The 24,488-nt window shown below is 35.0% G+C and overlaps 1 protein-coding gene across 1 annotated transcript in view; it reads left to right on the top strand.

Annotated features, from left to right (window-relative positions):
• The window catches only part of LOC309675922 (connector enhancer of kinase suppressor of ras 2-like), a gene marked incomplete at both ends in the record, with an annotated part of 216,230 nt that overhangs the window by 148,554 nt on the left and 43,188 nt on the right, over positions 1 to 24,488 (top strand). The window contains 5 exons of the mRNA XM_082488349.1: positions 5,154 to 5,287; positions 5,872 to 6,077; positions 10,550 to 10,636; positions 12,106 to 12,359; positions 23,441 to 23,475. Coding sequence (XP_082344475.1) covers positions 5,154 to 5,287; positions 5,872 to 6,077; positions 10,550 to 10,636; positions 12,106 to 12,359; positions 23,441 to 23,475 — 716 coding nt within the window. The remainder of the gene's footprint in view (positions 1 to 5,153; positions 5,288 to 5,871; positions 6,078 to 10,549; positions 10,637 to 12,105; positions 12,360 to 23,440; positions 23,476 to 24,488) is intronic.

Genomic DNA, 24,488 nt, shown 5'->3' on the forward strand with positions numbered 1-24,488 from the left:
GTTTATTTCTGATGAGTGTCGAATTTACTATTTGTCTTCCATTTTTTTCTGGTACTTCGGCATTGCTTAATCATTTTACTGATAGTTAGCTATTCTTATAAAAAACTTTGAATAACGTAGAGCACATACCTAAAGTGTCGCTTTTCAGAAGTCCTCTATAAAAAAATGTGTTTTCTTTGGGATTTTTTTTTCACCTGGGCATGTATTTGCACACACTTCAGCAAGCATGCATTTGTGGACAGAAACATTCAATATAATCACTTTAAGTAATTTTATTGGAATTGAGATATAAAACTTAAAGAATTTACTATGTCCATTTAATCGATAGACCTGGTTAGGATGATATTTACTATTTATTAAAATTACCTTTTTGGATTTGGCATAGTACTAAAATATTATGTTAAGTACTCTTATTAAACTAATGTTTTAACATTATTAAAAGACCTCTGTGCTATTTTGCAGATACCTAAACCCACCAAAATTCCATGTCTGATATCACAGACATATCAGGAGCTCAGAGTGAAGGTGTATGTTTGCTACCTTCACTCTGAGCTTCAGATCATAGAACAATTATATTTGCTGGAACTATCTGAGTGATGATATTGGAAGAAAAAGCAGATGCTCTCTTCTCTTCATTATAGACTCCTAGGCCAGATGAGTGAAGAAGTTTTCTTGTGAGCAACTAACAGAATCACCCAATATGGTTTATTTGGATTGGGTACATCCCTTGATAAAGGGATAGAAACAGGCGTTACAAAGACATAATGTCTGGCAAATTCTTGGAGAGCACTGAAGACCAGTATTTTTCATAGAGAAGGTAGAGAACATAAGTAAAGCTGAGAAGGAGAAAGCAGGAGACAGCTTATCTGAGAGCAGTCATGAAGCAGCGTATTTTCATAAATACTTACAACCCTTATATAGGGAAAGTGAACTTCAAGAGTGTGCGTTTCTGTAAACTCAGTGGATGAGTTATTATGGTATTATTACAGTGTGCCAATTGAAAAGGCAAGAAGAGCTGGTATTTGGGGAGGTGGGGGGTGGAGCACTCTGGCCATTACTTTTCAAACGTATTTATTGTGAAATTGTTAAAGATGGCTTAATTAAAATAAGGTTAGAAAAACGGGAAGTATATTTGTCTTCAGAAAGGGGACATGCAAGAGCTAGGGAATTATGTCAGTCAATTTGCACAAACAGTTTCTGAGCACTTGGAAGGTAACAGATGAGTAAAAAACCCATGAATTTATTATGAAGAAATCATTAAACAGATTTAATGCTCTTATGTGAGCAGTTAACTGACCTGGTAGATAGGAGAGAAGCTGTATATCTTACTCTGATATTAATACCTTTTTTCATGACATTCACCGACGTATGGCATAAAGAATTAAGGACTAGGTGAAACTGAGACTGAATGGGTGGAAAATTACTGGATAACCTTGCCTAACAAATAGCCGTTAATGGTTCACTCTCAAACAAAGGACCTATCATTTAGTATTCAACATATAAGTGATACATATGTTATTGCTCCATGTTTTCCTGACAACCTGAAGGATCCGCTTACTAAATTTACATACATTGCTAAAGCAGGAGGGCCTGCAAATACAACGGAATTAAAAATTAGTTTAGAAAACTAGAAAAAAGGTCTAAAATGTAATTAATTAAAGAGGAGCAAATGCAAAGTATTCTACTTTGAAATAATCAAATGAAGTTTTAAAGAATGTAGTAATTGATTCCTATGGCAATAAATTCAAATAATGTGGAAATTACAGTAAACAAAAAGCTGAATGACATGTTGGAAGGAACTCAAATACTTGACTGAGAGACATAAATAAGAATATGAAACACAATATAAGTGAAATAATTATTGTGCTTTATTCAGTATTAGTACCATCTCAGCTGGGTACTGAGTACATGTGGTATACACTGGGTTCACCTGGTCTAATCAGTTGAAGAAAGTACAGAGCACACTATAGTTTTATTAGTGTTTTAGGAAACAAGCGCTATGAGGGAAGAAGTAAGTTCTATTCTTTTTTTAGCCAAAATGAAGGTAAACAGATAGTATTCAGAATGTAAAAATAAATGAAAAGTTAAAGAAGAATGAAAAGGAAAGTTCTCACTTTCTGGGATGGGTAAGACAAGAAATTAATTAAATTGAAGCAAAAAAGATTACATTGCTATAAGGTTATATTTTTAAAAATCTATCAGGAACAGCATGGCTGTCACCCTCTTTGGGGGCAAATTGAACAATTATGTCTCCCCACCCTTTTTTTTTCTATTATCAACTTCATTGACTACACTGTAACCTTGGCAACTACTGAATATAAAACCATTGAAAAGAAATTATTCACAAGAGACTTGGTATAGGTAATTTCTTTTCTGATTCTGAAATGGAGTTTCTGCTTGTCTTTCTGTGGTGGTGATAATTTATGTTTTCACCCATGGGAAACTGTATTCAGCTGCAGGTAAGTTGGGAGATTACTAGAATATCACGGATCACGGAATCACGGAATTTTCAGAGTTGGAAGGGACCTCTAGAGATCATTTAGTCCAACTCCCCTGCTAAAGCAGGATTGCCCAGAGCACATTACTCAGGACTGCATCCAGGCGGGTCTTGAAAATCTCCAGGGAAGGGGACTCCACCACCTCCCTGGGCAGCCTGTGCCAGTGCTCTGTCACCTGAACCGTAAAGAACTGTTTCCGTGTATTTGAACGGAACTTCCTGTGTTCTAACTTGTGCCCATTGCCCCTCATCCTGTCACTGGGAACCATTGAAAAGAGCCTGGCTCCATCCTCCTTCGACCCTCCCTTTAGATACTTGTACGCCATAATAAGGTCTCCCCTCAGCCTTCTCTTCTCCAGGCTAAAGAGTCCCAGCTCTCTCAGCCTTTCCTCATAAGGCAGATGCTCCAAGCCCTTAATCATCTTAGTGGCCCTTCGCTGGACTCGCTCCAGCAGTTCCCTGTCCCTCTTGAACTGGGGAGCCCAAAACTGGACACAGTATTCCAGTTGTGGCCTCACCAGTGCAGAGTAGAGGGGGAGAATGACCTCCCTCGACCTACTGGCCACACTCTTCCCTATGCAGCCCAGGATTCCATTGGCCTTTTTGGCAACAAGGGCACATTGCTGGGCCATGGATAATTTACTGTCTACCACGACCCCCAGATCCTTCTCCTCAGAGATACTTCCCAGCAGGTCCGCCCCTAACCTATACTGGTGCCTAGCATTCTTCCTCCCCAGGTGCAGGACCTTGCACTTGCTTTTGTTGAACCTCATTAGGTTCTTCTCTGCCCAGCTCTCCAGCCTGTCCAGGTCACGCTGGATGGCAGCACGGCCCTCTGGGGTGTCAGCCACCCCACCCAGTTTGGTATCATCAGCAAACTTGCTGAGGATACACTCTGTCCCCTCATCCAGGTCATTAATGAATATATTAAACAAAATTGGACCAAGTATTGACCCCTGGGGGACACCACTGGTTACAGGCCTCCAACTAGACTCTGTGCCGCTGATCACAACCCTCTGAGTTCTGTCCCGCAGCCAACTCTCAATCCACCTCACTGTCACCTCATCTAGCCCATACTTCCTCAGCTTCCTAACGAGGATGTCATGGGAGACGGTGTCAAAAGCCTTGCTAAAGTCAAGGTAGGTGACATCTACGACTCTCCCCTCATCCAGCCAACCAGTTATAACATCATAGAAAGCTATCAGATTGGTCAAGCATGATTTACCCTTGGTAAAGCCATGTTGACCACTTCCAATAACTTCCTGTTCCTCAATGTGTTTGGAGATGACATCCAGAATGAGTCGCTCCATTACCTTCCCAGGGACAGAGGTGGGACTAACCGGTCTGTAGTTCCCTGGGTCCTCCTTCTTGCCTTTTTTGAAGAATATCTTATATTTAGTCTCTTTACTAATACTGCCACATGAAAAATGAAGAAATAATGGTAGTATTCTAAATGTTTTCCAACAATATGAGAAATTTCCAACAATATGAGAAAGTAAGTAGTGAGTGATTCTTGTCTTTGGCAGTCACTTCTTCTCTATTTATATTGATAATATGAAAAACCTGAAAATATTTGATCAGAGTATAAGAAACTTAACAATAAGTATAGAAGAGTTGTATAATTTGGACCCCTATGCAGACCAATATTCTCATTAAAAAAACATTCTTTTTTGGAATTTAGGATTGCTTTTACTTGTTGAATCACATAAAAATAATTTCAGTGTTTATCTCTAGAAGATAGAAAGCATTGTATTTAGAAAAAGAATATCAATGGTATTTGTAGCTTTCATCCAATTTCTAGGTCACTGTTTTCCTTCCACCTGTAGAAAACTAGTTTTATCTATTTAAGCATAATTTTGTATTTGAATGGGAATTCTTCATATAAGTAATCTTAACAATAACACTAAATAAAATATTTTTTATTTCTTGATTATAAACACAGACTGTACCTTGGTTGAAAGATATTCTTTGTGTATATATGTGCGTATCCTGCACAGAATATTTGCTTGTAGTCATAGCTATTGACTTGAACTTCCCTATGGCATTTGAGTAAAAAAAATATGTTTAACTTCATTTAAAATATTAAAACAGCAAAAATCCAAAAAGATCCACAGACTTTATTAATACTTTTAATATTTATGATACTTATATTTAATGCTTAGGTTAATTTATATTTCATTGCTAGTCATCATAGAAACCATATTTGTATCACCGTAGTACAATCATCATGGCTATGGTGTCAGTAAAAAAATAAGAAACGATAGATGACTATGAATTCTGTTTTCTTACATGATCTAGGTATTCTGTCCCTGTTAACAATAAATCTTCTATTGAAACCAACATTATGGTTGTGAACACTTTCATTTGGTGCAAGTATACCAGAGTTCTGCAATTATTTTTTGTATTAATGGCAGTTAATAGGATATGACCTTCCTCACCATATACCTGATTTTCTGCATTGGTTAAAAATCATATTTTGATTCAGAGTCTCAGATTTTTCAATGAGATGGCTTTTAAATTAATTTCACTTTTCAGTACTAGTCTTTTATCAGTTTCTTTCATAACTAGTCTTGACTTTGTTGTTACTTGTAGTGTAGAAAACATTAATGTATTCATGTGCTTTTTTTTTTTTTTTTTTTTTTTTTTTTTTTTACAGCCTGTAATTCCAACCAGTCCAACAAGCAGCTCTACAACACCAACAAGTACAATGGGCATACCCTCAAAAACGGAGAACTCTGCACTCCAGGATGTTTTCATTCTGTCTCCTATGTCAGGACTTTATGGCCCCAGGTATTTATGTCCTAACGAATTTGAGGATTTGAAAAATAAAATTTTACACTTTAATTTCACTAGATTAATAAAAACAAACAAAAAACCCCACAATCAAACTAAATATTTAATAAAATTAAGAGCTAGAAATACATTATGCAGCTTATCGCTATTTTGAGAGACTTAACTTTCACTTAGTTAGTTACCAGTTAAGCAAAATCTGGGTTTAGTCCTAAAGCAAGAAAGCATTTAAAGAAGTCTTTATTCATTTAGCTTTATTTACTTTTATGTGACTGCTTGTATCTTATTCTAAAGCAAGCATTTCTGAAAGGTCACCCCTTGCTTTCTCATGTTATACCAATTCCTTATGCTCCCTTTCAAATATTAGAAAACTCCTGAATAACTATGTTTGTCTTACTGTTAAAATGGAACCTAATGATGATTTCATTAATTTACATTTGTTGAATTGAATCACTTTTACAAAAGTTCACACATATCGCTTTTCGATTACAGGACTTTCCATTTGTAGCGTTTGGGAGAGACAGTTGTATGCTTTATCCTAGAGTGGTCAATTTCTCCATAATCTTCTGGTTTACTGTTTTTAGGGATGAAATTGGAATAATGTCTTGTGATGACATCAGCAAATTTGGAAAACCTGGAATGAAAGGCTCTGAGTCTCCAAACTATTTTCTGGAGCATGAAAGTGGGAAATACTACACCTTAATTGAAGGTGAAGGCCACCCTGTGGGCTCTGACTATGAGAGAAGCAGAGCTACAGGAGTGCGGAGAAGAGAAAAAACACCCACTCATGGTAGGCTTAATTGCTGTAACATTTCTAAATTGACTGGATTTATAAATTGTGCTATTAACACTGCAACAGCCCCAAATATCTGTCATTCTTTGTTAGACCATGACCTGTTGGCTCTGAATACTAGACAGAGGTTTATGTGAAGGAATAGTGTAATTACAAGGTAACATTCAGGATCAGAAGTTATTCATACTGCAGTGCACACATAAAATTTTGAATTAGGCTTAACTTCATATTATTTCAATAGCTAGCATCTAGATTTTACTCAATTTTATTCATAGCTCTTGGAGATTATTTTAGTTGCAGTGTTCTGTACTATTAAACTTCAATGGAGGGCCTGAACAGACTTGCTTGTGGTCTAAAAGTATCTATAAGGTATAAGACACTCCCAAATTCTGTGCTGTATTAAATTGATATAATTATACCAGTAGTATCCTGCAATGCATTGTTAACACTAGAAATATATTTCAAAATCTTAGAATGAAGACTGCTTAAATATATAAGATGTTATTGAAAAATAATAAATTCTGGGTTTATATAGAAATTCCATGTGTATGTAAATCCATACGGGTGTACAGTTACACAAACATATATGTGTGTGTATATGAGTATATGTAACTGTGTAAAAGGTATTGCTGAAAATGAATTGATGAAAATTTTTGTTGTTTATCTGTTAGAACTGATTTTCTTGGTGTTTGGTGAATTTTAGAAGAATGCTAATGATATACAGTAATGCATTTGCAGTGGTCTTATTTTCAAGGCAGTAAATTATTTTTTTTAAAGTTTACAGACTTAAAAAAAAAAAAAGAGACAAAGCAATGACTCCTCCTTTTGATCATAGCATTCTGTATGTGGGTAGGTTCTATGTTTATACGTATGTATGTGTGTGATGCCATCAATCAGTACTTCATTCACCTACTCTGAGATGAAGGTTTTTCCTTTCTCTCATTTTTTTAAAAAAGGTTCCTAAATTTTTTGGTCTTTGATATCTAGGAAAGGGAAAACCTCTCACAAGCTTAAAGTAGTAAAGAAAAATGTGTCTTTGAAGAACACAGGTAATAAAAACATGCTGCAGTTCAATGGAGATAATACCAAAGGCAGTTATAGTGGAAGGCCCAATAACAGCTGAAATGGAACACAGCTGGGGGGAAAAAAAAAGAAAAATCTTTAAGCACTCCAGGCACTGATTTTGTTGGTCTGCCATAGAACCGGTTACTCTGGTGCGGGATTTGATACCATGGTTGTTATTACATGTAGTTTCCCATGGTTCTTTCAACTGTTAGTACTTAGAGACAATGTGGCTTTCTCTTCCCTGTTCTTAGACTGAGGTGTTCTTACCACCATATATGTTAGAAGAGAGGGCAACTGACAGCCCCAGATGCCAAAACAGATTTTGATAGTCAAGATGTACAAGCATTTTCTTCTCTCAATAAATGTTTTCTGAGGTTTTCTTATTACATGTGAGATATCTATAGCATAGTTTATGTAACTTACCTGGGCGAAGATTTCGACTGTGTTACCTTTTGGCTGAGCTCAGCTAATGAGTGACAGTTAAGTAGTTTCACCTGCTGTTTCAAGAGCTGAGAGGGTAGAATTCAAGTCTGAAAATATGACAGCTGCCAGGGTATTTCAAATTACGTCAGTGATAATTCACTGCAGCTAGAGAGTGATAATTCACTGTAGCTAGACTTTCCCAAGAAAGAACATCCAACTTTCCAAGTGTTGTTCTGTTTTTGTCATTCTAAAAGTTTGAAAGAAATCTTAGCTTATGTTTATCAAGTAAACAGAAATTTTGACCTGTTTTTCTATTTTGCTAAATACAGCTGGCTTTATGGAAAAAAAAATGGCAAAATATCAATTGTAAAATGGACAGGGTCGTGTCTACCTATACATACACTATCTTTTCAGAATAGGGAAATATTAATAGACTTTTGTTATATGTAGGATATTTTTAGTAACTTGTACAGCCATATACTTGATGCTTGAAAGAGCTGTAATGACGTAGAATAGGATTCCGTATTAAGACTAGTAATACTCAGTCTTTATCTCCCTGATAGGTGATATCATTTTATAATAAAATTAGAATGAAAGATTAATTGTGATTAAAATTGGAGCCATATGGATGTATTTGGCTCGCTTTCATAAATTCATGCTGCATGATGGCTTAAAACGTTAGGCTCTGTGCCTGATCCTAGTAGCACACAAAATTTTTCTTGTGCTTATGATGGACAGTTCTGATTTTCTGTAACTTTGAAAATCTAGAAGCAATTTGATTTTTAAGTGTCAGGAATATGCCTTTGTTTTAAAAGCAGTTGTTAAACCAGAATTTTTTAAACTACAGATTAAATTAATCTGTCAATTAACAGACTTCCAAATCCAAATTATTTTCTCCTGCAGTATAATGTTTTGAATGTTTTGTACTTTTTGACTTAAAGATGTACATTTGAAACACCAAAGTGACAACACGTCTTTCGGTGGAAGGACAGGATTTATGGTAGATCAAATAAACACGTATCTGATGCTGGAACCAGATAGCCATGGGCAAAGTAAGCAAAATAAAACTTCTGAAGTCTTTCATGGTTGAGCAGACACTTTCATTATTGCTAGGACTCACACAAACCACAGTTCAGAAATTGCTGCCATGGCCTTACCAGAATTAAAGTGAATAGTAGGAATTGGATTCTGTTGCAGCTGGTAGGTGGAAGGATACTCAGGCAGATGAGACCCTCAGTATTGATAATATATGCAAAATTCAAGGAGGCAAATAAGAAGTCAATTTTCTCAAACCATTTGTGAATATTAAGCTTGTATTTATCATTGCTATGCGTTGCATGGCAGTGCATTTTTTTTTTTACCAAGAGTTATACTCTAATATTAGTCTGACTCTAACATGCTATGCTATTTAGAGTTCTTGCGGCAATGCATGTCAAATCCCTTCTCTTTATGTGTTAAAGAGGCAAAAACATCATCATTTTTTTTTCTTTCAATTTATACCGGTACACTTGTACACAATAATTTTCTACTCCTCACAAAAATATCCAAGTTGCAAAGTCAAAACAGTTTATAGGTTACATTTTTTTGGAAAAGAACTTGGAAGTAAAAAAGGCAGTATGCAAAATTCCTTTGTTTTGGCTTGTGTATTTCCTGTCCTAAATTTCTATTTTTATGTCAATTGTGCTGTGGCATCTGGCATTTGTGTTACAAATCTTTTCAGAGCTTCAGACCTTTCTTCTTTTCACAGAAATAGTGCTAAGTTATTATGTTGATCTTCATTTGTTATGTGCATTCTTATTTTCTTTTTTTTTTTAATTTATAATCTTTACCTGTTTCCCATTCTTTTCCATATTACTGATTCTTCCTTTTGTTTGATTTATTGGGTTTTTTTCCTTAATTAATATTGTTCTTCTAAGGCCAAATTTAAGATTAGGAGTTAAATAATACATTTGTAGCTAAATGTAGTTTCAACTGTTAGGCAAGCAGGAAGACTACATGTATTTTTCATACAATTAGTTTTACACTAACTTTTATGGTATGAATGGAAGTATAATACGGGAAAATTTCAGTACTCTATGTATATGTTACACCTTCAATTTTCAGAAAATCATGTTATCCAGAAGCATACTTGTCTTATATACCTGTTTGTTCTTAAATCCTCCTAACATTTTAGTAACTAAAAAGATGTATTTTGGAAGAATGGTGAATGAAAAACTATATTAGCATACAAATAATCGACAGAAAATACTTTTTCATGGAATCAACCTGGGGAAATCGATAATGAAATACAAACTCTTGTTCACATTCAAATTCTAGAATTATTCTATTATTCTAGAAAGAGGACAGTAGCGAACAACTTTAAAAAAATTGCTCAAGTGCTAAAGAAACACGCTAAATTGAGTCAGCTGGCATATGCAAAAAGGAATCTTTGGCTTTATGGGTCAGACAGAATGTAACCCATAATCTAGAGGGTGTATTTTGGGATGCTAATGCACACTGACAAGGCCAAAGTGCTAATGCTCTATAGCCATTTTTGTAGTATTCCTTTTTTAATGGTCTGCTATCAGTGTTCTGCTGATACTATAGTAGGGAATGACTAATGCACATTGATATCTTACAGCCATAGTGCCATAAAATCATACTAGTTACGACCCTAATGCCCAAATCTTTGTTGTTGTTGCTACCAAACTGCACTCCATGTTTTCTAAGACATTTGAAATTAACTGTAATCTGCTTTATATTTGCAAGTGATTTCACCAAAGTGGTACTCTCCTTCAGATTTGTATAATGAAGAGGAGAATCCATCATATATGATGTTTAATTGATCCTGAATGCTACAGCTTTAATAATGTATAGCTGCTGATAAAAAGGATTGCTCTGAAGGGTGATGTCATACCTGTAGTTTATAGGTATTACTTACTCTACAGCCTTCTATTTTTAGTCTTCAAAATTTACATTGGTTTTTCTTGAATTGTTTCCAGGAGATTTAAGGCCCGTTTCTATGCCTACTGAGTACAGTTGGATAGGGGAGTCAAAAGAACAAAACGTGTACAAGAGGGGAAGCAGAGGTGAGTATTTTTTTTCCTCTGCTGTTCTTCAAAAATTTTTTCTTTGTTACTCAAGAAGCATGAAGATATCATCACAGGAACTAAATCTATTTTTCTTGAGTGCCACATTTATTATCTGAGGTTTTGCGTTTCCATTTCCAAAAATTAAAAAGTTTGTATTAGTAGGAGGGATTGGCTCTCTCTAATTCTATTGTAAGTCTTTTTCATCTTGATGTTTATCTTTCTTTATAAGATTCAGATATATGTTAATAGCAATCAGTTCTTAATCTGCACAATTCTAGAAAACAATAAGTGATGTTATAGATGTAATGTCCTTTGAAACACATTTTGATTAGTATGAATGAATATTTGAAACCAGAAACAGCATTTGCACTGTCAGTGTTCAGACCAGCAGACCTAATCATATAAATTTCTGTTGATTCCAGTAGGAATTATGAACTTTGGAAGAAGCATGTTGATAGCAAAGTTCTTTTTTTTCCTTTTTTTCCCCTCTGCTAAAAAGCAATTATATAATTAAAAAGAATGTTCTTTGAATATGCAAATACGTTTGTTGTTATGCCAACTGTTAAAAATTCTTAAAAGATTCTGAAAAATGGTATTTATTTAGGCCCAGTTGGGGTAGCTGAGAGGAGTTCAACTTGATTACTTATAATGTGACAAAATTGAACGATACTCTTGAAAATTAATACTGGATTTTAAAGTACCTTTTTCATTGATCTTCCATTCCAAGAGAAAACATCTTTCACTTAAGGCACAAGCCTTTTCTGATTTATTCCAAATTTGTTGATTTATGTGTAGTTTGCATTTCACTGTTACAAACATATTCCTTTCCTCAGACTTGTTGCCTGGCCTGTTCCCATTTTGAAAGTGTGCCAAAGTATACTGCACATCTCTTTAAGACCATTATTCCAGTTTGTCAGGTTCCTTGAAATTACAGTTCGTGTCTCTGGAATAGTTCCAGAGATGCTCCCGTACTGATACAATTTACAAATATTTTATGCTCACTAGCACCTCAGATCACAGGGGGTGTCAGTAAATGTGGTACTAAGTCCAGTGCAAGCCCTCACCCTCACAATTCATTTGACATACACATGACTCTTTCCAGTTTAATAGTACCAAGTGATGATCTTTGATGTTTCACTGACATTTCACTGAAACAAAATACAGCCTTTTGGAAGGCTGTATTTATATTTTCTTTGTTACACAGGCCATATGATGTGGACTAGCTTCATACTATCTGTCATACTAGGTCCTGGGTATGCACCATCATCTTTTCTGTGCCTAGGTTTTGTGCCAACTACTTAGTTTGCTCTTGATTGGAACCTTGGTATAAATAAGTTTGGAGAGGAAAGAGTCTTAGGTGAAGTGGGGAATGAACCAAGCTGACAATGGAGATGTGGCTAAGATGGTTCTCTGCTTGTTTCCTCTTACTAATGTTTCTTTTTGCTTTTTTTCCCCTCCAACAACTGACTCTGAGAATTCACTCCTGCGGTATCTGAGTGATGACAAGATACTGGTTATCCAAGAAGAGCCTTTGACACAAAAAGACAACAAAAGGGATGCAGGTCGTAGGTCAAGAAAAAAGGGCAAAACCACAAGCAGTCCAAACTACCCCATTAGTCCGCCTGTGTTGACATCTACTATTAATGTTAAGCTTGAACCTGGCCAGCAAGATGTCTTGAATTTCTCTCTAGCAGAAAACAATACAGTTCCACTTTATCACGTAAGTACATAACAAAAAACCTTATTACATAAAGTGCGTGTAAATAAAATCTTTTCCTTTTAGGATTAATACAAGTTTAGAGGCATATTCTTTCTACTTTATGTTTTAATACTGTATTTTATAATCCAAGAAAGTTGCTTAATGTCAGTATCACGGTAGCTTTCACGTAGGAACAGTCTAGACAGAATGGGAAAATGCAAGGAAAGGACCACTTGATATCAGATGCTTTAAGTAAAATAGTGCTCTTAATTACTCAATCTCACTGGGTAATAGTTTAATTTGACCTTTTTCAAAGGTTCATAAGGTTCCCATACTCAGCCTCTGATAATAATTAATTATAGATTAGTTTATATCCTTTTATATTTCCACTTCAATTGCTGTGTCTTGTGACCAGTTTAATTGAGTTACTGTTTATTTAAATTTCATTACCATGGCCACAGTCTAGTAATACGAATTTGTTCATGGTGATAATAGAGGAAATATTTTGGACTGAAAACTATGTAGGCTATATAATTCATTGCACGAATGACTGGGGGCGGACTGCTCCATTCTCATGACACAGAGTGGTAGCTTCAAAGTATTTTGTGCTCAATCCTTAATATCTTCAGGGCAGTTTTTTACTGAACTCCCCCCATTTGGTTTGGAAGCTTTTCAAAGTGTATTTATTTTCTAATCATGGTGAATTTCCTCCTAGAAAGATATAAGTGAAAAAGCAGGACTTGTAGCAACTTACTTTAGACTTTTATGCATTTGGAGCTGCTTCTTGGTGTTTCTCTCTCTGCAAAATCTTGGGAGATGACTGCATTTGCATCGTCTGAAAGCTGAGTAAGGTTCGCCTAAGGGGATACATTTGAAATATAGCTAGCGATTCATCTCTGTTGCTGCAAGCTGTCAGCATTTGATAGTTGGAAGTTCAAATAATTTTCTTCTATCTTCAGAAAATTTACATTTCCCTTTCCTATGCCTCTTGTGAAGTTAGTATTTTTGGAAAAGGTGGAAGGTCTTTTTCCTGAACTTCAGAGAAAGTCAAGTAGTTTATAAATCAAGTCATGTGATTGTTTAGCAGGAGAAGTTTATTCTGTCCATAATCTCTTAGGTAGATTATCAGGATCACAAAGTCAAAGAAAATTATTTCAAATTCAGGGAGAAAAACTGTATCTAGTTTACTAGGATGAATTGGAAAATTATTTTGCAAGTCTGCAAAAAAACCAAACAATATTTCATAACTTGGCAGATGAATCAGCTGGTTTTGGTTAATTTTGGGAAGAGTGATGATTGTCTATTGACTCATCTGACTTCTGAAGAAATGGAAACGGGTCATATGGAGTAAGATGCTAGTTGGACCCTTTAAGTAATGGTACTTGTTGGTTAGGTTCCCAGAGTCAAGCCTGTTGTCACATGATTTATTTTTCCTCATCAACGCAACCTCTGTTTAAAGTTTGCTAAGGCAAAATAAATTTTGTGGCAAAGTCGAGGTAAAAGTTGCTGTTTAATTCAGTTAAACCAGAATTTAACACTTGGAGTTTGATAAGAAATCACCAAATTGAATCAGATCAATTGCCTTTCTAGCCTAGCAATGACAAAGGTCATACCTTCAGGGAAAAGTATCAAAAGGCAGATGTTGGGCAACATATGAATCTCACCAAAGTAGTCAGAAGTCAATAGTCCTGAAGTGGATACTCTTTCAAAAATAAAAATGGTGTTTTTCTTGAAGATTAATGTGTCACATACTCACTGTGACTTCAGAACTGAAGATATGTTATCTTGCATGACTGTCATATGACCTTTGTGTTCTGTGTAGCAGTTTGTAAATCACTCTATACAAGAAAACAACAGCTGCACAGTATAAAAATATTATTTTGTCTTTAATATGCAGTTTTAAGTTATTTTTGTCGACTGTTTTCTGTTCGTAGGTCACAGAGACTCAGAGCAGTTGATTTTGTGGCTTTTATTGTGTATTAAAAGAAATGCAACTATTTGAAACAAACGTGATAAATTAGTAATAAAATATTGTATGATAACATAATAAATATGAAAAAAACTAATGACATGTCAACTGTACAGGGTCAATGCAGGAAACTGGAAAAAAGGCAGTATCATGGGAGGAGATAACATTACAAGCAGTGGTTGGTCTATCCAAAAAGTCAGTGCAGCACCTGTTTCATAAACTCAATGTTCAGTAATTACAAAGGAGGACACATGTAAAATGATTATTCATGGACTGACAGAGTGGTATAAATTCTTTTATCACCATAAATCTTCTGAACAGCATTAGAGACAGACTTTTGTTGTCCTTCAGGAGACAGTCATAGGAATCTGAATATCTCAGGCACTTTGTCAACCACCTTTTAAGTATACAAGAGGAACTGAGTCAACAAATATATAAGAGTTGCTGACACAGGTTTTGTAGGTTCTTGCCAGTACATAATCATTCATATTAACAATCTCTTTCCACTTTGAATACTGAAAGAATTATGAAAAGTGAAGCAAATACGGTTTGGCATATCTATCCTGAAAGATAGCTACCCAGAATGAAAATTTTAAATATCAAATAATATTTAACAGCATTTTGATATCAAAAGGGAAGAGAAAAATAACAGATAGTTGTGTTCCTGGATAGAAATTTAAGTTTTAAGTATATAATCTCATTTTCTTAGTATCTAAAGGTGTTATCAGGATTTTCATAAGCATTTCAATATATTTACTTATTTGGATAATGAGATTTTATTCTACAGAGAATTCATTCTACAAGACTAAGGTTAATTCAAAGAAGATACTTCAAAAAGTTTACCTAACCAAATTACCGTAAAACAACTTTTGCTACTTTTGTATTAAAAAAAACCCCACAACTAGTTTGGTTGGAGGGTGTGGGTTTGTTTTTTTTTTTTTGTTAGGTTTTTTTGGAAGTCAAAATTGCAGAACTGTTATAATAAAATTTCAATTGAATTCCTCTACACTTAACACATGCCCAGAACAACTTTTGGAAAAAGGTCAAAATTTCAACCCAGATAAATGCTTTGGAAAATGGAGATACAGGATCTTAATCGTCTTTAGTAAAGGGAAGAGTGTTGTGAGCAAGCAAGTATGGCATGATGGAAGGTGAAATTGAGATACACAGTGTCACTTACCCATTGCTTTATTTTCTAAGCATACATACATAAATACGTACCAAAAAAAAGGCTCTTACTTAACAGTAGTTTAAATTAGCAGACAGACGGAAGAAGTTTTACAAAATTGGGAATTGCATAGATCCACCACTAGAGTAATGCTTTGGAAGGAATGTTGATTTGGAACCTAAAATTAAACAATTATACTGATTTCAGAAATTGCTGTGAGGATGCAGAGTTACCATATAAAATGGATATTTAGGTAATGTAATATTGGCAGTATGCCCAGGATATAAAAGGATGCATAAATCTATGTTGCAGTATTGAGTTCCACTGCACTAAGGAAGTGAAGTGACCATTGAATCTGAACTTTTGGTACCCTTTATGCTCTGACTATAATGCAAGGTGAAAACCATGTATAGATTCTCTAAGTTAGACCAAATTTAGCTCATGTATCTGCACAGTGCACACCAACGTTTGTTTCAGAAACACCTTTCCAGATCCAGAAGCAACTTATAAAAATGGTTTAGCTTACTCCTGAAATGATATACTGCACCTGGATCCAAGCATAGTATGTCCATCCATCTCTATAGAGCACTGTGCAGTTGTGAAGCCCAGCTGAGGTATGAGCATCTCAGTTATTTGTTGTAGTCCTGTCTTGGGCTCCAGTCATGCAGTATTTCAGGAGAGGGCCTGGAATTTTGCATTGAACACACTGCAGTTGTTAGGACTGACATATTTACACTGGCCTGTGATACCCGCTTCAGAAATTTAACCATGAGACAGGCTATGTATTACTCCTGTCTTCCAAATATTTAGGCTATCTTGTTTGCTTTGAATTCTTTAAACCGATAGTTATGTTAGGATGCTTTACAGCAAAGCAAACATGAGGCTGTCTTTATCCAAACATACACAATGTTTTCATGAGTAACTTTGTTGTGTTAGAGCATATTGAGAATCATAGAATCATAGAAACATAGAATTGTCTAGGTTGGAAGAGACCCTTGGGATCATCGAGTCCAACTGTATACCCTACTCTACAAAGTTCTCCCCTACACCATATCCCCCAACACCACATCTAAATGTCTCTTAAACACATCCAGGTATGGTGACTCAACCACTTCCCTGGGCAGTCTATTCCAATGCCCGACCACTCTTTCTGTGAAAAATTCTTCCCTAATGTTCAGTCTAAATCTACCCTGTTGGAGCTTGAAGCCATTCCCTCTTGTTCTGTCAATTTAAATTACTTTATTCTGCAGTCTTCAAACGAACCACTACAAACTACCAATATAAGTTAACAAATTAAGCATTCATTAACCTGCTGAATCCTCATGTCTATATTGCAATTTGTAAAGCACTCTGGAGTCCTTTGACTCCAGAAAGTCACAACAGAGCTAAGATTTACTGTATTGTATTATTTTAGCAAATGAATTTATGGCTTGTTTTTATTATTTCTTCAGGCTACCAAAAAAATATATTTTTTTTTAGTTCTGATTTTGTATATGTAGTCTAAAGATAAATTTAACAGCTGTTCATATTGATACGGTTCAGCATTTGTTAATAAATATTAGGTACAACTGATATTATTGCTGCCATAATTGCAATATTTATTATCCAGAAGAATGCACCGAATGCAAATATGCAAACTCATCTTCCTTGTCATATAAATATCATCTCCTCCTGTTGCTGATAAAAGGATCAGTAAACAGGAAGCCAGCTGTAGTACTCTAAAGGCTCTCCTCTGAGTCGTCTTCTCACTGGCTCAGGACTTGGTCCCTGTCCTTCCCTCTTCACCTTCTCATCAGGCTTCCTACCTTCCCCAGCAAGATTATGAGGATGGGGTTTTGGAGGACGAGAGGAAGCATTGCATGACAGAGAAAGCGGCCAGTCCTATAGGGCAGCATCATGAGTAGGCTGCACCTAAAGGAACGGGGAAAGTGAGAAACAGGAAGGGAAAAGAATTTACTGTCTTTTTCCCTGACCTGGGTAACTTCTTGAGCTACACTACATCCTTTCCAATTCAGCCCCTCCCCTTCTACTTCCCTTACCTTTCCCATGGAATCCTGTGCAGCAAAATCACTGCTGAATATTGGGCTGCATGTCAGCTCTTCTTAACTTCCTGGCAAGAAAATGTTGTGCTTTGTGACAGTGAAAATTTGCAGTTCAGAAATATACACCATCTAATAGCATAATTTCATGTGATTGGAATTCCAACTGTATTAGGACTCTGAATGCTTTTTTCCTCAGGAAGAACTGCATTGTGTTTCTCGTGAAATCTGTGAAACTTCACTGTACCTTTTATTAAATGGCATTAAATTCTACCTTGCAATTTTTCTGTGATGAAATTAAATTCTATTCTCTAAACTTTAATGGATACTTAAGTAAATGTCCACTTTAGTTGCTGTACATCTTGTATAAAATTAAGACTGCTAGTATACAACGTGGAATGATTGCCCATTCCATAAAACTCAGTAGATCTAGTTAGCTGTTTGCAAAAAAAATCATATCTTATGTCTGTTCCAGAAAAACAGAAGAGTTTTGGAGAACGAAAATATTTACAAGTTAATACGCTGTTTTTCTTTGACCAAAAAAACCCCACCCATTTCTTTGGAATGCAGTATTTATTCTTAGTTTTTGAAGAAAAGAATAACTTTTTTATTGAGTTTTTTGGGAATGTGCGGATATTTTTGTTTGTTTATTTTTTACATCTTTGTTCAGATTAAACCTTCCTTAAATTTCTTCAATTTCCCTTGAATTAAAGGAGTGGATTGATGAAGACAAAGGTTGGCTTTGGTCAACAAAAAATACAGTGTATTCATTGTTGTGATTTGTCCTTTTGGACTACTTTTTGCTTTACTACATGAGATAAATTTTGTTAGCCACAGGGCAGTCTTCCTTTAGATGTTGGTTTAGATGACTTTTCTAAGCTCATGTATAATCTGGGATAGCATCTCTTTTGGATATAACATTTTCCAAAAAAATGGAACTTCCATTCTGTTAAAAATTTTGCTGCTTTCTCTGTTACCTACTATGTGCTGACATAATGTTCATAAGGTACCGTATGATTAAAAATTCTGAGTGGATGTTTTTCTTCTGTCCTTAGTTAATATTCTCACCTGTCATCTTGTCTTTTTCAGCTTAAAAATTTAGTATCTCTGAACTGTACATGGGTGTAACTTGCATGAGATTATTTCCTGTCTCTATTATCTCTTCCTTCAATGAGAGTGAGCAGAAGAAAATCCTCAAAGGCTGCTTTCATCTTGAGCTGTGCATAATAGTTTTGCAAGTGTATTCAATGGGTTAAGCAACAGGTCACTGAACTAGAGAGATGAGTAAAGCCCCTGGCAACAAGGCTACTGTTTCACTTTTGAACAAACATAATGTAAAGAAATGCTTAGGATAATTAATATGTGAGTTAAAGATGGAGAAGAAATCATTTTTATAGAGAATTCAATATCTGAGCATCGAAGAAGAGAAGGACAGTATTTGTAATAAAGGTAAAAGAATCTTTTGCATCTGAATAAAAGATATACTGAGATGGAATGAATATATTGCATTTGACCATTGAGATTATTACCTCATTGTCAAACTATTCTAGACTCATTACCAACCATTCTAGTCTCTTCCACTAGTAAACAACAAATAAAGAATAACTTTTGAATGTTTTCACACTATCTCTGCAGTTCAGAGATATTTCTTTTCATGATGAAACCCTGATTCAAGGAAACAATTTGTGTTTATTAGTTATTTGTAGTAATTTCAGATATATAGTAGTATCCACAAGATTTGCTTTGGGAGAGGATCATCAGATCTGCTCATTAGACTGTATAGGCCTTATTCTCCTTCCATTTCTACTTGTGTAAGTCAGAAGTAGATCCACTAAAATCCCTAGAGCTACATAAATGTGAAGCTGACTCTAAAGAAGGCTGATAGGTGCCAGTGACCTGAATTTCACAGAATTTGTGCTTTATAGTCTGTGACAGCATGACAAGACTTGTGCTTCCTGAGCCTCCCACATGTCTACTAGTCATGAAAGTGGCTTTTTAGTAAGATGAAGTAAAGTTTTAGTTTGGGAACTAGGATAAGGCAATTTGTTATCCAAATACCAGGAATATAACACTGTTAAGAAGCACCTGTTCAAACAAATTATATAGAAGGTTGCTGAAATTGCAGATAGGAGTCTACCACATATAGGTCATTGTCAGTATTGTATCTGTGCATGGAAGTGCAATTACACAAGGAAATTAATTATACTTGTATGTACACATGTATAGAAATGCCAATGTGTGGATTTTTTCCACACTCATTATCAGAAATCCTTCTATAAGGTTGGCATTTCAAGCTAACAACTAGATTTTACTTCAACCATAGCTTCTTTAGGGATAAAAATTCAGTCAAATAAAAGGTCATACATACATATAAGTATGTAAATCTGTAATAATCCTTAGTGTTCGTACTTAAATACTGGTAATAACATCTATGTCAGTAATGAGTCAGGAGCAGAGGTTTTTTCCTAATAAATTCAATACTGATAAAAATTTAAAAGTTCATAAATATGTTTTCTATTGCTAGGATTGTAATTATATTTAAAACAAATACCTTTCAAGTACTCTTACCAACTATTTTTTCCCTTGGTATTTATACAGATATTCTTTGCTCTTTTCTAAATTGCAGTGAACTAATAATCAGTTTAAATTTGCATAATCTATGAGTAGTTAATTGGTTAACCCATTTTTTTCCCCACTCTTATAGAGCCATTGGAAAATTTCCCTACTACAGACTATTCTTCAATTAATCAGATTAGATTATTCAATATCTTTGAAAATTAGTGCTCATTAATGCAAAAAATTAATGGTGTTGAAAGACCTCTAGTACCTTTCACTTTAGTAGGTCTTTATCAGTCTAATATATGCAAGTTCACAACATCCAAACAATCGTTTACAGTTGTACTAATGGTATATGGAATATAGTTGATCAAAAGGAATCTCAGAACCATGATCCAAGGTGATTACCCATGATATAGGTGTTCTTTGTGCATTTTTATGGAAGGAAATAAGTAACGGGACTAATTCTGTAGTGGTAGTGAAAATTTGTAATACAGGTGGTGAAAAGATGTCCAGCTCAGTGTGAACAAGGAGGATTATTTTAGCTGTCTCGGAGAAGGGAGTGTGGGATGAGTCCCATTTTGGGAGAGAAAGTGAATAAACCCTGATTTGGAAAACACTTTGCTTTTACTTTGGGAGCAGTTGTAGAAAAGAAAGGCCTCTACTAATTAAGAAATAGAATGGGAAACACTTAAGCTGACAAATTATTTTTCCCACTTTTAGTTGCTAAAATTAGTAACACTAGAAGGAAGAGGCATATGATAAGAAAACCTTTGAGCCTTCAAGTGTGAATAAATTTTATTGTTATAACAGTATAATGGGTAGTGCTGCTGTCAAAGTTCTTTTACTTGTTTGGCCACACAATGTTTTACTAGGCTGTCCACAGTATTTCCAGGAATGATCAGATTGGTTCGTTCGTATTTAACAGTGCATTAGCAGCAGCAGAAATCCAAAGTTTATTATGCAGGATTTTACTGAAGCTCTTCAGATATTTTGCTGTAGATGTATGCTGTTATCTCTTACAGTCTGCTTCAAGAAAATATAAATATTTCTAGATGGTATATTTTCTTTTTTATAAGTTCTTTAGACTGGATTTCAGTGTACTTGAAGGAGGATTAAGTTGTTTATAGCACTCAGGAAAGCCTGTTATAGTTTTGTGTACTCAACAACTCAACGTAGAGTTCCTACATTTGCTCGGTTTCAGCGAGGAGAGAGAGAGGAGAACTCCCTGCTTTTAAGCGTAAGGGCACCATTTCATTACTTTCCATCCGCTAAGATAACCATATTTGAATGGTAACTATCTTTGATACTCACATTTGCTAGGATATTTTAGCTGAATCAATTACCAGAACAAGTAAAAGGCAAATTTCTTAGTAATAAATTGTATTTAATGTGGCAACAAGAGTAACTTGTAAAATACGTAGCATCCAAATTGTTATGGAACATGAGACAGGAAAGCCTATATAAGTAAAAACTTTCAAGTCAGTGTCATTTATGTTGTATTGTAGACAGTTTTGCCATGACACATTCTCTGGCATGAGTGTGGGTTAACTGTGGCAACATTTTATCCAAAACACAGGCACGTCACATGTCACAGAATGTACCAGCTGCAAAATCAGGAAGAGTGCTTACCATTCTTTAATATTCAGCCCTATGATCATTGCAATGATCATTACAAAACTTCATGTACTGATTTAGTTATCCATTTTTTTACTTTATAGAGGCTGTCAGTACCCTCATATGTTTGGAAATAAATTTTTGCCATTAGTAAATCTTTGCACCTCGTCCCCCTCCTCCTTCACTGACCTTGCAGAGTTGTTTCTCCCACATATTCTTACTCCTCTCTCCAGCTACAATTGCTGTTGCACAGTAACTTTTTTTCCCCTTTTTAAGTATGTTATCTCAGAGGCGCTACCACCGTTGTTGATGGGCTCATACTTGGCCAGCAGCAGGTCCGTCTTGGAACCAAGGTCACTGTTGGAGATGGGGGCAGCTTTGGGCAGCTTCTCACAGAAGCCACCCCTGTAGTCCCCCCGCTACCAAAATCCTGCCACACAAACCCAATACAGAAAAGAAGAAAACGTAGTCATGTAGATCTACATGGCCCTGCTCAGGGGAAAATGTCTTTGATCTTGTGTTAGATAAGTAGTCTAATCTTACTAAGTGCAAGCAAGTAATGAACAAAACTCCTCAGACATTTTAATAGTATTGTGGTATCATCAATTCCCTGCAAACTTAGCAGTTATTACCAGGGTAACTTGATCACTTAAGGGTTTTTTTTGCCCTGCTTCAAGTGGCACATCATCTATTATCTACAGCAGAAAGAGCATGGTAAAAGATGATAAATGACTCTGTATATGGATACACCAGGGGGATATGTGAAGGAGGGAGGTGGCAAAATGTGTGCTTGTCCCCTGAACATTTTAAAGTGCTCTTGGAAATGCATGCTGTTAGAATAAACCTATGTAATAGCCCATGTGGTTAACTAGACCCAGCAGACTTCCCGTCTTTTACATGTGCAACGTGCATTTCAGTTTTGTAACTCTTCTCTGAAGTCATGTGTTATCAAATGTCTTACAGTATGCCTAAAGTAGTGATATTAAAACCGAACATTATACTTTCAAAAAATAATGTTTCCGATTTGGTTATTCAGAAAGCATATAGTCAAAAGATTTTTCAGATGCAGATTTCTGCATTTGTAAAAAAATACATATTAATTTTAAAACATACATTATTGTAATTTCAAGATGAGAAACTTTTTTTTTTAGCTATGGGAAAACTTCTTCATCATAAAGCTTTGTTTAAAGTAACAAAAACAGTCGAAGATGTTATTTTTAATCCTGATTCACTTACTACGAAAAGACATGTTCATTTCAAAACCTTACATGAATAACCAGTGTAGTAAATCAAGATATGTAAAACTATATAAAAATGGCATTAAAGAAAGTTTTGATGACAGGTTCATAATTGTTCTTAAAATCCTCTGCAGTTTGTTCTTCTGAAATTCTGTATTCTATATTGTCATACTTGTCCTTTACACTTAATGAACTCCCTTTCAAAGATTAACATTTTTGCAAACATAGACATTCTAACAAATTTTTAGCTCCCTTATTTTTAAAGGCTTTGATCACAATTATACAGCAGCTGAAACTACTTTATAAGTGCAGATGCAAGCTGCTTTAAATATGATCTTAATTGTGAAATAACATTTACTTAGAAATTGAAATAAATTTTCCATTTCCTTAGAGTTACAGAATGACAACTGTGGTTTAGTTCTGTGACTTCTTTCGCTGCAGATACCGCTATGTTGAGTGCACGAAGGAAGTATAGTCTTTAGTCATGCTTAATACTGTTTGTTTTTCTTCTACAGAGAGCAGGGGACACAGTGAGTGGAGATACTGAAAGGTAATTACTTCTGTTATTCTGTATTTAAATATATGCGTAATCTATCTATTAATTATATTTTCTTATTTGCTTTTAGAAATTTAGTTGCAATATTTGAGGAATAAATTTTCAGGATTTAGTGAGAAAAGCATCAATATCATTTAGTAAATGTCATAACTTTCATTTGCTAACTACATCAAATATAAATATCAAAGGTTGAAAAAAACTTCAGATGTAAGTTTATTAAAGATTACTAGGGGGAAAAATTATACTACTACAAAGTAGCAAATGTTTCACCCCATCCTTTTTCTTTTTTTTTTTTTACTTTTGAAATTTAGTATTTCAGAATCACTCTAAGGATGAAAAGCATAACGCAGTATGATTTTTGGAAATAACAGGCAGAACTTTTCAATGAACGTTTAATGGTAATTCAGTCTGTACAAAAGTTTTGTTTACGGCTCATATTTGGTAAATACTAACAATGGAGACTTCAGTTTGTCCCTTACAATTGCATTTAATCAACCAATTCTAATGAATAAAATAGTGATTTTGTGTTTGTTTCCTTTGCAGTTTATCTGATGAAGTGTGTTAATATTCTAGTTGAATCCAATAAGCCACGTTGAAAGAATAAGTTTGAAATAACAGATACTTGGGTATCATAGAATGTCATAATTAAGCTTAATTGGGATCTGTTCATATGGATAATTATTCTTTTTTTACATCTTTTCACACTGTGTATGGCCTAAACCCATTTAAGAAGCTAAACCATGCACTGAATATAAAATAAGTAATTACATTTAGAGTGCTTTCACCAATCTAAAGGATTTACAACTGATGATGATTTTCTTCAATAGCATAAATACCACTACATTACAGCTAGAAGTCTGAGGTACAACAATATTAGTTGATCACCAAACACAGGTCACCTCATGCTGGATTTTTCGGGATTGTCAGCACTTTTACCTCTTACGTTATAGTTCCTCTTTAAACGTGTATTAAACATCATAGTTAATTTCAAAGGCAGTTGTAGTGGT

This window comes from Vanellus vanellus (assembly GCF_965231255.1).
Source record: "Vanellus vanellus genome assembly, chromosome: 10".
Lineage (NCBI taxonomy): Eukaryota > Metazoa > Chordata > Aves > Charadriiformes > Charadriidae > Vanellus > Vanellus vanellus.